Source organism: Pelodiscus sinensis, chromosome 15 (assembly GCF_052426305.1).
Source record: "Pelodiscus sinensis isolate ZL-2025 chromosome 15, ASM5242630v1, whole genome shotgun sequence".
NCBI lineage: Eukaryota > Metazoa > Chordata > Testudines > Trionychidae > Pelodiscus > Pelodiscus sinensis.
In genome coordinates this window covers 33,787,934-33,800,666 of record NC_143066.1, presented here as the reverse complement: position 1 = coordinate 33,800,666, position 12,733 = coordinate 33,787,934, and the positions used below count along the sequence as shown (strand labels likewise).

At 53.3% G+C, this 12,733-nt stretch overlaps 1 protein-coding gene across 1 annotated transcript in view; it reads right to left on the bottom strand.

Annotated features, from left to right (window-relative positions):
• Positions 1 to 7,660, bottom strand: part of MYH16 (myosin heavy chain 16) — a 62,499-nt gene extending 54,839 nt beyond the window's left edge. Inside the window, exons 1-5 of the mRNA XM_089769300.1 lie at positions 7,046 to 7,660; positions 4,120 to 4,397; positions 2,794 to 2,937; positions 1,446 to 1,602; positions 659 to 686 (exon numbers count right to left, since the gene is read on the bottom strand). Of these exons, the coding sequence (XP_089625426.1) occupies positions 659 to 686; positions 1,446 to 1,602; positions 2,794 to 2,937; positions 4,120 to 4,329 (539 nt within the window). The 5' untranslated portion in view covers positions 4,330 to 4,397; positions 7,046 to 7,660. The remainder of the gene's footprint in view (positions 1 to 658; positions 687 to 1,445; positions 1,603 to 2,793; positions 2,938 to 4,119; positions 4,398 to 7,045) is intronic.
• Between the last annotated feature and the right edge of the window lie 5,073 nt (positions 7,661 to 12,733).

Below are 12,733 nucleotides of genomic sequence, written 5' to 3'. Positions count from 1 at the left end.
CAAGAGGCTGATTATTTGACTGGGTGAGGGACTTAAAGGAAGGCAGCAAGCCCAGTTGAGGAGGAGCTGCGTGTGTGTGTGCACATGTGTGCACATGTTCATGTGGCTGGCTGAGGCAGGGTGCCTGCAGGGCACAGGCCATGAGGGGCAATCTGGGTGCAGGGTCCATGCTGGCAAAGTGGGGATCATCCCAGTTTGCTGCATGGTACCCTGGGCACTGCAGAGAGACTCTGAGCATCCCAAGCCATGCATGGGAAGGAGACAGACTGAGGTGTGGGGGGGAGCTGGGCTATGTCACTTAGCTCCACTAAACCTGCAGAGGATCAGCAGAAAAATTAACAGAGCCCCGCAGGGGGAACAGCCCCCGCATCACTCTCCACCCTCCCAAGCCCAAGGATGGCATCTGCAGCCGGTCCTTGCACAGGGCATGCAAGTGTGGGGAAAAACTCCTACTCCCATGCTCCCCACCCACCCGAGGACAATCTGGGCCTTTGTCATGGATGGTCAAGAGCAGAACCAGCGTTCCCTGACTGCCAGCCCTTGCTCTAACCCCTGGACAAGCGTCCCTCCCAAGTCTAATTCCACTTGCTGTCACAGCGCCCTGTTCCTCTCTCGCTCAGAGGGGAGGGTGGGCCGAGGACGCCCAAGGAATACTCACGTAATCAGCATGGACTGGTTCTCGCGGTCTGTGGGGGAGCAACAAACAGGAGAAAGCGAGGATTAATGAGAATCCCCTGGGAACAAAAGACCAGCCTTGCAGGGCCTGCACACTCTGGGCTCGGGGGCGGCACCTTGCTCCCTGCCCTCTGCCCCCCGACATGCACTTCTTCCACCAGCAGCACAGGAAAGCCTAAACCCTGGAAGTTGGCAAGGAAGGGGCAAGTGCAGGAACCAATTCTTGGTGAGGGGGGGTTCCCTGGTGTTCCAGAGACTTGGATATGGAGGGGGGGATCTGGTTAGTCTCTCCCCTCCCAAAAACTCTTGTGAAGCCCCACTTTGCATTGCTGGGAACTTTAGCCTGCCCCAGAGGGATCTCCTGGGCAGTGTTCCCTGTAAGCTGGGCACTTGAGTGGCCACCCAGCAGAGACTGAAATGCTGCCCAGCTGATTAGCAGCGCATGCACAGCTAGGTTTGCGTTTCTCCTGGTGGTGCACATTTGCACATGCACACAAAAATGTATTCCACACATGGACGGAAAAGATTAGCGGGAACATTGCTCCAGAAGCAGCCATGGTTGGGATGAACAAGGGTAGAGGCTCAAGGGGAGCAGGGGTGAAGCTGGGTCTGCAGTGGGATGTGTGAAGGGAAGGTTGTGAGAGAAGAGGGGGTTTTGTCGATGGGGCTCTGCATGTGAGAAGAGCATGGAGGGCAGCATGAGACAGGTGGTGTCAGGAGAGGAGCAGAGATGGGAGAAGGGAAGGAGCCAGTTTGCCTTTAGCACTCACCCTGGAGCATGTCATGGTAGGCATTGTCAGAGATGGAGAAGAGATGAGGAGGCATCTCGGTACGCTTCCTGCCCTTGTACATCTGGGCCACTCGGGCTCCATAGATTGGCAGCCACTTGTAAGGGTTGATGGTTACGCAGAACAAACCAGAGTACGTCTGGAAGGTGAGACAGAGAAGACAAATCAGCCAGTGTGAGAAAAACCATTAGCAGGAGCTTCTTGCAAATCAGAGTAAAACCCCACACCAGGACCTTCTCCCAGTGCCTTTTGGCCAGGCCCTGCTGAGCACCTGCCTGCCCACCATGAGGAAAGGAAACAAGGTTCCCGCCTCAGGCAAAAATGGATGCTCGCATGGGCTTTCACGCTGGTTCTAGGTGAGATCTTTTCAATATAATTCTTCAGAGAAGACTCATTTTTTCCTTGAGGGATGTTTCTTGGGGCACAAATGGAAGCACAGAGCTAGTTTATTGTGAGGCTTCTGCCTCAGATGATCCTTCAGGTCTCCATAGGGCAGGAGTGGGCAATAATTTTTACTGGGGGGGATACTTAAAGAATGTTGGTACATGGTCACAGGCTGGCTCCACTCCCGGAAGGGGCGGGGCCTGGAGAAGAAGGGGCGGGGCTGAGGACTAGCCTCCTTCCAAAATTGTCTGGGGCCAGAGGCTTTGAATTAAAAACACAGCAAAGGGCTCGCAGCTCCAGCCCCTGCTGGGGTAGCACCTCCGTTGGGAGCCATGAGCCATTTAAATAAGATCCGACTGCCTGAGCCACCGCCTGGAAATTCAGTGGCACAGGCAGCAGAATATAAATAGAAAGCAGCCAGATTCAGTCCACAGTCTGGATCAAAGTGCTAGGTTGGCTGGAACCAGCCCCCGGGCCGCTTCTTGCTCAGCCCTGCTCTAGAGCCTGATCATACTAGCCGCTCCTCTAGCACCGTGCACTCAGAGATCTCAAAGGGCTTTACAGGCATGATCTAGTCTTCACAACACCTGTAGGGAAGCATCATTCAGGATCCTGTTTTACCAGTGGGGAAACTGAGGCACGGAGCAGTGACGTGGCTTGACTGATTTCATTTGGTGAGACAGAGGGAGGGCGAGGTGAGCATCTAGGCTGCCTGGCACCCCAGAATCTGCTTTAACCAAGTGAGAGCCAAGCAGGCCTGGAGGAGAGTTTAAATTGGGTGGAACTCAGAAAGGAGAAAGTGCCTCCAGATTTCCGTTTTGTGACTCAGTTCTGACTCTGGGTCTCCGAAGGGGCATCAGCTACTATTGCTGACCCACACGTGCCTGGCACGGGCATGTTAATTGCCACATGCTACTCAGCTGTCCCCTCTTCTCCTTCCACTTACATAGATCCTCATGTGGCTGTACCGCTGGCGCAGGTTGTCCAAGACGCTGGCCTCATTCAGGAAGGTCATGTTGGCCATGTCGCTGACCTGGTAGAACTTAGGCGGGTTCATCTGCTGGACATCATCCTTCTTCATGGTGAGGGTCTGTGGGGTGAGGGAAGCAGTATGTAAGTGTGGCCGTTCTGCGTCCTGTCTCCAACAGCATAGCTGACCCAGAGCTATGGGGAAGTGGTAAATGGGATGAAGAGGCCGTTTGGTCCTTGGAATCAATCCGGCCTCTTGCAAAACACACACACACAGAGTCAATAGAACCTTGTTGGCAGGTTCTGCACAGAGGGCCCAGGACAGAATGGCCCATAGAAACTGGCCTTCCAGCCAAGCTGGGATCCGGCTGCAGGCATGTCAGCAGAACAGGGAGGTGGGTGCTTGGATTGCTGCTCGCCAGGCTGGATCTGCTCTGGGAATAGCAGGCCTCGTGCCCAGGTGGCCAATCCAGCCCTGGGACACTAATCAGAACCAGCCCCCAGAGGCTTCCTTGTGGAACGTTGTCGGACTGTTAATGAGCCCCCTTCCCACCAAACTACGGGCAGCGAGAGCTGCAAAGCCAACGGCAAAGCTCTGCTTCAAGCCCAGCCAGGCAGCCAATGCCACTTTCAGGCGGAGCTGCCTGTTGGCCTGCCAGAGGCTAGAGGCTTCAGGCTAACAACGTGTTGATCCGGCAAAGCTTTACACACATGGGTAATCTTTACTCGCCCCAGTAGCCCGCTTGGCTTCAGGGCTAATCTTATGTAGCCAGTTAACTCCTGGGCCTGGCTCTTTCCCCCTCTCGCCAAAGGCTACAGTGGATTTCCATTGGTTTCAGCCTCTCGCCCTGGGGTGAGCAATAAGTGGCACACAGGCTGGACATGGTTCGCAAGGGTTAGCCCTTGGCGGGCTGCCAGATGCTTTATTTACCTGCATAGCTGCAGATATGGCTGCTCACAACTCCTATTGCCTAGGGATCACCATTCTGGCCAATGGGAGCTGCAGGAAGCAGCGCAGACCGGGACACCATTTTCCTCAGCTCCTATTGGCCAGGAACGGCGATCCATGGCCAATGGGCACTGCAAGCAGCCGTACCTATGGATGCACAGGTAAATAAAGTGTCCAGCAGCCTGCCAGGGGATAACCCGTGTGAACCACATGTGGTCCACAAGCTGCTTATTGCCCACGCTTGCTGTAGCCCATATCTGGGGGTTCACCCTGGTGATGCAGCTGCCATGTTAGGACAGGGGCCCTGTGGGAGCTACTGTCATTCTCACACCCAGCTCACAGAGCTGACGGTACCTGGTTGGTCACAGTCTTCACAACGATTTGGTCGCCCTTGTCAGACTGGATCTCCCCGGCAACGAAGCCCTCCTTCTCGTCCTTGACCCAGCACGACTTCTTGATGTCATAGGGCTTGTTCATGGCCTCTATCCGCTCTTTCTCGGGAGGATTCAGGAACGGCATGGGATCTATGTCGTCCCCACACTCGCCTTTATAGCCACCAGGCATTTTGGTGTCGAGTCAAGCAGAGGGTGACACTGACAGGAAAAGAAGTGGGGAGCAGGCTTCCTGCAAGGCTGTGAAAGAGGGGGGAATCGAGAGTCGGGGGAAAGGAGCACCGCGGGGAATCCTAGGGCCCTATTCTGTCCCCTGCAGGCTTCCGTAACTCCCATTAAATCCAATGGGGCCCCGCCTCAGCACACAGCGAGAGACGATGATGCTCCAGAGGATTGTTACCAAGGTTAGACAGGTGAATTCTCCTGCACACCCAAATTGCTGTAAGCCCCAGGGGAATGTCTGCACAGCTGTTAACATCCTGCAGCGGGTCTGTGCTCATTGACTGGCTCCCGAGTGAAGGGGCTGTTTAATGGTGGGGTAGATGTTCCTTCCTGGGCTGCAGCCCAGGTTCTAGAGCCCTGTGTGGTGGGAGGATCCCAGAGGTTGAGCGGTAGCCTGAGCCCAAACATCTGCTCTGCAATGCAACAGCCCCTTAGCCTGAGCCCTGGATGACCAGTACTCCCTTTCAACTGAGTGCTTGGGCAGCTGCCCAAGAGAGATTCAGAGACCTCCCAGTTGATTAGCAGAGTGCCTACAGCCTCCCACAGCTGGCAACATGTGTTTCTATTGGTGGTGCACATTTGTACATGCCTTGGTGCATATAACAAAATTTATTCTGCACGTGGGTGGAAAAATTTGAGGGACCGTTGTAGATGTCCTCCAAGAGTCCCTGTCCTGTGGCAAGGGGAGAACACTCTGGTGCAGGCAGAGCATGGGACTACTTAGAGTACTTGCGAGCCCCAAATCTGGTGGCATGTAGGGGCACATCTGGGGGCAGGCATTGCTGAATACTGTGGAGATTCAGGGTGGGCTCTGGCTTTCAGAGCTTCTCCTGCAGGGGATACACCAGACCCAGCAGCACAGCCCAGTGTGAGGGTGGCTTAAAGGTTGGCCATGCCTTCTGGGCTCTTCCCCCGGGAGACATCCTGGACCCGTCCCCTGATGCTCTTGTCATTAAGGACTAAGAGCCAAGCGCTGCTCTCTGTGCCAGTTCTGCAGCCTCCTTGACGCTGTGGGGGCAGCAGGTGCATAACCCAGAGCAGTGTTTCACTGTGTGATTGAGCCATGGGGTGGCAGCAGAAGTAGCTGCTAAGATGGGGTGCAGGGAGGAGGGGGACAGAGGGAACCCCAAGGCGAAAGGCAGCTGACTCTGTCTGCCAGCTGTTGCTGCATTTAGAAGATGCTGCTTGGGCTGCAGCCTGTTGCTCTCTCAGAATAGATCGGCGCTACACGGAGAGAGATCCTGGTTGGGGTCCCATTGGGGATCTCAATTTCCCCAATGCTCACTCAAGATCTGAAGGGTCTAAAAAAACTCCGACAAGCGCACCAATGTGGCCATACTGCTTCTCCAGTCGCTGGAAGCTAGAAGGAAGGCTCTGGGTGGGAGTGCAGGGGGGGAAGGGTGTGCAAACAAGTCCCTGATGTAATGCCACTGACTTCAACAGATGACTTTCACCCACAAAGCCTGAAGGGAGCATTTTCCTCTGTGTATTTCAGCAGCTGGTCAAGCCATCAGAGACAAAGGAGTGGAAGAGGTTCAGCAAGGGAGTATAGCTCAACATTTTCCTTTGCACTGTATGCAGCTAAATCTGAAGATCTTGCTGAATTTCGATAGCTTTTATTGCCAGATTCAAAATTGTTATCTAAAGCCAGATTTTGCTCCCCATTGTCCCCCAAAAACTGCACCTTATTCCACCAGAGATCCTACTGAAATCAACAGACTCACTTGTGAACTGAGATAATGTTAAACAAGAGTAAACGCAGGTTTAAAATAAAAGGAATTTTTTCTTCACTCAGCACACAGTCAACCTGTGGAACTCCTTGCCAGAGGATGTGGTGAAGGCTAGGACTTTAACAGGGTTCAAAAAGGAGTTAGATAGATTTGTGGAGGTTACATCCATCAATGGCTATTAGCCAGGATGGGTAGGAACGGTGTCCCTAGCCTCTGTGTGTCTGAATATCTGTGACAGGAGAGGGATCATGTGAGGATTACCAGTTGTGTTCCCTCCCTCTGGGGCATCTGGCATTAGCCACTGATGGCACACAGGATACTGGGTTAGATGGACTGTTGGTCTGACCCAGTCTGGCTGTTCTTATTTGGGGACCCCCAAAATGGAGGCATCCAGAAGCTGGGGACATTTTTGAAAGAATGTACAAAATTCTTGCCAAAAGTCACACGTAGTACAGCCATCCCAGATGCCCAGACACACCCCTCTCTGGTCTAGCTAGTGTATAACATGTCTCATTGGGTGATGTATAAAATTAAGTCAATCATTAAAAAACAAGTACAATGTCAAGGAGGTTACTTTGACTGTCTCAAACTGCCTCTCTAAAGACCTGATCCAAAGGAATCTGTTATCATCAATCAGTCTTCAGAGCAGGCTCTCACTTGTTAAAATTCTGAGGTTTGCTTGTCCAAGGCTTCAGTTGATTTAACAAGTATAATAGAAAACTAGCTGTGAGTTCAAGTCCCTCCGGCATAAAACACAATGAAAACAAACCCATGCTGGCTATGTTAGAGGGGTAGCTATTTCTTCTCATAGCCTGGCAGTCCACCCCCTCCCCTGCCCTGCCTCCACTTTCAATTCCTGCCCAGTACAGCTGCATGAATCACAGCAAATCTCCACAATATTTCTCTCCCCGACAGTCACACACGGCAAGTACCTACCACAGACAGTGCTGGAAGACGTTGCGTGTCTACAAGGGGCTGGCCAGCTTCTCTTATACCCATCCAAAGGGCCTGAGCCAGCATTTCCTTTTACAAAAAAATAACAGCGCATGGATGAGATACAAGCTCAGCTGGCCACATTATTGCAAACCTGATTGGCCAAAGCTCATGTCCCTCAGGAGAGATCAATTCATGCCCTGTTTCTTAGGGAATTCTCCTTCCCTTTCTTGTCCTTATAGGGCATCTTACCAACTCAACTGCATGAGCCCAGGGACCCAGAGCTGAAATAGAACGGCTGCCTAATGACTTTTTCTTTCAAAGGCACAACTTCAGCCATGTCTTTCCTGCCTGGTGACGGGCAAGCATTTCGCCAGCGTGGGTAAGTGATCGGTGTGAAGCAGGTGTGTCCGGCTGAAAGGTACCTGGGGTGCCAGTCACGCTGCTCCTTCTCAAATGGTGCTATCGGTTTTGACAGCATGAAGCCTCCTCTTGAAAACCGTTTTTAGTCCGTACATTTGTGATGAAAATCTTCTCTGAACTACAGAGAGTGACTGAGCGTGTTTGGTGAATAATATCAAACGCTGAATCAAAGAGCAGAAATCACAGGAGATGCCTGAACAATGTGGCTAGAAAGGGAGGTTTTAAGCCAAGCTGGTTAATCATAAACAGGCACAAATTCATCCAACCAAGAATCAGCAAACATTTGGGGGCCAAATGTAACTCCCACGATGTCGGCAGAATGTTTCCCTCTAATGAGAGGGACTTACCCGCAGACTGTTTTTTCAGGAATACAGGCCCTGCTGTGGAAGGGGCTCATGGTTCCCTCAAAGCAGGGCCGGATTAAGATCTTTAGAGGCCCTAAGCACTGAAAAGATTATGGTGCCCCCCCATATGTAATTCAAAATAAGAACAATACTATACTGTAAAATCTCTCTCTTTTTTTTTGGTTCCCCTGCTTTGCTGGTGCCCTAAACACGTGCTTGTGGCAGGTTGGACCCGCACCCTCCGGAAGCCCCGTGGTCCCCGCTGTGTTCGGAGGACGGGGGCGGGGCGGCACGGGCGCAGGACGCCGCGGAGAGTCTCGGGCAGGGAGCGCCGGGGCCGGTAATGGGTGGCAGGGCAGAAGGACAACGCCGGAGCGGCCAGGGGCCGGGGGTAGTGACGTCACCAGGGATGTCACCCCCAGGCGACCCGGAAGGGGCGCGAGGAGATGACGTCGGAGGGGACGTCATCCGGGCGGGCGATTCAAATGAAGGAGCCGGGCCAGCCGGGGGGGAGGCTCCCGGGCGAACGGCGAAGGGAGTCGGTGGCAAGGAGGCCAGAAACTTTGGAGGCCTTGGGGTGAGGCATAACCCCGGGGTCCTCTGACCCCCGGTAGGAAACACAGGGGGGAAGAAGTGGCCCAGGGCGGAGGAGTGGACCCCGAGAGCGGGGGAGTTTAGGGGTTTTCCGACCCCCTCCGCTAGTTCGGACCGAGGTCCGAACCTTAGGGCCCTGGGCCGGGGTTCGGAGCGAGGGCGGGCCCGAACCCCCTTCCCCCCTCCAGTGGGCCGGCATACCAGTCGATGCTAATCGGGGCAGGGGATAATTCGCCCCGGCGCGTCTATAACGCGACTTAAGTGTAATAAACTTATAGACACTGATCAGACTAAGTGGGTTTGTTCCAGGGAAACCGGGAGAGGAGTACTAGGGGACGAGGGGAACCTCGTACAGTGCTTAGTCTGCCTATTGGGTAATCCAGCCCTGCCTCAAAGCTAGTGGGAGTTGAGGCTGCTCAAGACCAGGCTGAGAGACAGATAGAGTTGCCAGATGATTTCAACAAAAATACCGGACACACTTGACATTACATCACAATCTACATTCCATCTCATTCCATTACATCACAATCTACATTCTACATTCCATCTTATTTAGAAATGACCAGACATTTCTATTTTCTCAATTTGTTTCCCGAACAGAAAGCTCAAATACTGGACTGTCCGGTTCAAAACCGGACACCTGGCAACCCTAGAGACAGCAGCACACACTGCACAATCTTTAGCAATTGCATGGTTGGAATTCAAAGGGAGATGCGGGATGTTCCTGACTTCCAAGGTTTGTGCCTCTCTCTGGGTGTGTCTAGACTACATGCCTCCGTCGACGGAGGCATGTAGATTAGACAGATCGGCAGAGGGAAATGAAGCCGCGATTAAAATAATCGCGGCTTCATTTAAATTTAAATGGCTGCCCCGCTCTGCCGATCAGCTGTTTGTCGGCAGATCGGGGCAGTCTGGACGCGCTGCGTCGACAAAGAAGCCTTTCTTGATCGGCACAGGTAAACCTGGTTTCACGAGGCATACCTGTGCTGATCAAGAAAGGCTTCTTTGTCAACGCGGCGCGTCCAGACTGCCCCGATCTACCGACAAACAGCTGATCGGCAGAGCGGGGCAGCCATTTAAATTTAAATGAAGCCGCGATTATTTTCATCGCGGCTTCATTTCCCTCTGCCGATCTGTCTAATCTACATGCCTCCGTCGACGGAGGCATGTAGTTTAGACGTACCCTAAGAGTGCTTCCAAAGCCTCCCCAGCCAGAGGTGACTTTTATCCCTGCTAGCCACGTACTTGGAAAGAGCCCAGATTGAAATGCCCTTGGTTGCACCATGAGGAAGGATGGCAAGGATGGACAATTATATCTACAGACCTTCCTACAAGTCCTTATTCCTCTGCTTTTCCCAGCAAATTACAAACTCCCGGTTGGTCTGGATGAGATTGACTAGAAATGACCAAGGGATTCAGTCAACAGGCCAAATGCACCTGGACACAGGCTCATCCTCCTCCTGAGCCAACAGGAGTCTGCGGGAAAGGAGCCTGTGATGTTGCAGGCATGTGATAACATTACCAAAGATCCAAAATGCTGTTACCAAAGCTCTAGGGAGCTGCCGCTGGCTGGACACCACAGCCCCTGCCACCATGGAGGGTGACTAGGGAGCTGCTGCCAGGCAGGCACCACAGCTCCTGGTTCTGGCCAACCAGCGTGACCCCTGTCAGCCCCGGGGAGCTACTGCTGTCCAGGCATTGTGGCCTCTGCCACTGTGGGTGACCCCAGGTGGCTCCAGGTGCCCCAGGCAGCCCATCCACATCTCCCAGCCCCCTTCCCTGAGCCTGCTTCCCCACCTCCTGCCCTAAGCCCACCTCATACCCAACCTCCTGCCCTGAGCCCACCCCACTCCTGCCCTGACTACTACACGCACCACCCCATGATCTGGCTCCTGCACTCCCCATCCTCTATTTATATATTATAGAAAACTGGTTTTGACGATGCTTTACAGAACATAAAAGATCTAGGCCCTGCCTGGACCACTCTGTGGCAAAATGGTTGCCTTTGGAGGAGGGTGTTAGGTAGCCCCACCTGAGAGATGCTGAAGCCACATGGGAGAGAGGAAAACTGTCCAGTAGTGAGAGTCCTCATCTTAGACACGAGGGACAGTGGTTCGAGTGCCCTGCCTCCCCAGGCAGTTGTGAGGCTGTGTGCATTAGTGCTGGAGAGATGCCCAGATATTTGGGTGATGGGGACATAAGCAGTGACAGTGAATCCCAGAGCTCAGGTCAGCTGACTTGGATTTGCATTCGGGAGCTAAAAGCAGCATTGCAGATCAACATTCTCTGTAATCTTTTCCATCCATGTGCAGAATAATTTTTTCCTGTGCACTCAGGCATGTGCAAATGTACACCACCAGTAGAAACAAAAACCTAGCCATGAATGCTCTGTTCATCAGCTGGGTGGCATTTGAATCTCTCCTGAGCACAAGCATACAGCTTACAGGGAACACTGGGGCAGATGTTCCCATCCGAACCCAGAGACCCACCCCCTCGCTGGATTTCAGAGCCCAGGCTCCGATCCAAACGGGAATGTCTCCACTGCTGGTTTTTCCTTGTAGCATGTATCCAAGTCAGTTAACCCAGGCTCAGAGACTTATTGATATGGTGGGTTTTTTACAGCGCAGACATATTCTCGGGGTACAAAGCCATATAATTTAGAGTACTTCTTCCTGGAGAATCCAGCCCATAAAGAGTAAGGCAGAAGAGAAGATAGCATAACAACAAGCCCAAATAGGCCAAAAAGACAAGCCCTGAGGTAGTTGGGAGCTCCCTTTCAGATGCTGGCTGTTACATTCACTGGGGTTCAGCAAACTGACCTATGGTGGCTGCTGCTTTGGGAGCATGGGATGAGAGGGGGATGTGTTTGCAGCCCACGGTTATATTAAGAGCAGCCCCGAGAGATGCTAGGATGTTTTTTGCATTTATTAATCATTTAAAAAAAATAATGCTGATCCTCCAGCTAAATGTGTTAGCTTCATTCTCAGCTGTTGTCCGTTGGCTGCCTTGAGGAGGATTGCTGTCTTCCCATGAGGATGGTAGGGTAGGGCCTGCGCTGAGGAGGCAGCCAGCCACGACTCTAACCAAACAAGGGCAAAGACGTCTTTGCCTGGCACCCTGGGTCTGATCCTGCATGGTGCTGAGCACTTTCAAATCCCACTACGGGGGCAATTAGGGGTCTAACCCTTACCCTGGGTTGGACCCTCTGCAGGCCACAATCCTAACTCTAGTCCAGGACCCCAGTCAGCTCTAGGCCTGCCCAGGGCCCAAAGCTGGCTCTGTCCTAGCCTGGTGCCTGTGCAGTGCCCAAAATAGCATTGCCACTTTTCTCCTCACACAGAACCAGACCCCTTTGTCGCACCCACAGCCCATCCCCCCTCACCCAGGCCCCACCCTTTAACCAAGCCCTGCCCCCACTCACTCCACCCCACTGCCCCCCACTTGCTCCCTCATTTTCACCAGGCTGGCTCAGGGGGTGAAGGCTCCAGCTGGGGGTGCAGGCTCTGGGTTGGGGGCAGGGATGAGGGGTTTGGGGCACAAGAGAGGAGTTCTGGACTTGGGGAGGAGCCGAGAGTCCCAGAGTATGGGGGGGAGACAGGGGGTTGGAGCGTAGGAGAAGGCACCGGCTTTGGGCTGGGGCCTGGTGGAGAGGGAGGGCCTGGGCCCCCATACCCTGATACCCCTAGTGGAGAGCCATGTGGATGCAATATCAACTCAGCCACTAGGCCATATTTACTCCTGGGCAGGGGCAGTAAAGGTGCGGCTGCTGGGCCACGCTTATCCTCAGCCAGGGGGCAGCACAGACTTGACTCTGAGGCCACTGTTACCCCCCAAACAGGGTGATACAGACTTGGCCGCTGGCCATATTTCCCCTCCCAAAGGGGGTGCGGAGCGTGTGACCCTGTGACAGGCACTTAGTCAGCCCTGGCAGTTGATTCTAAGCACTGCGCACCAGAGGGCAGGGAGTGAGAGTCTTTGCATGCTCCCCCAGTCCCACTCCCAGCCCAATCAGGGTCTGGGGATGGGAGGGAAGTGAGCGAAATCTCCTCCTGCCCTGCTGTTATGCTTAAACAAAGCACAGGAGATCTTTTATAGGGGAAAAGGCAGTACGCCGCATTTATTGAGAATACAACTGTAGCATATGCTTTTCAGTCACTCACTTGCACACAAACACCATACACACAGGCTGCGTCTAGATTGGCATGATTTTCCGGAAAAGCTTTTAATGGAAAAGTTTTCCGTTAAAAGCATTTTCGGAAAGAGTGTCTAGATTGGCATGGACGCTTTTCTGCAAAAGCACTTTTTGCGGAAAAGCGTCCGTGCCAATCTA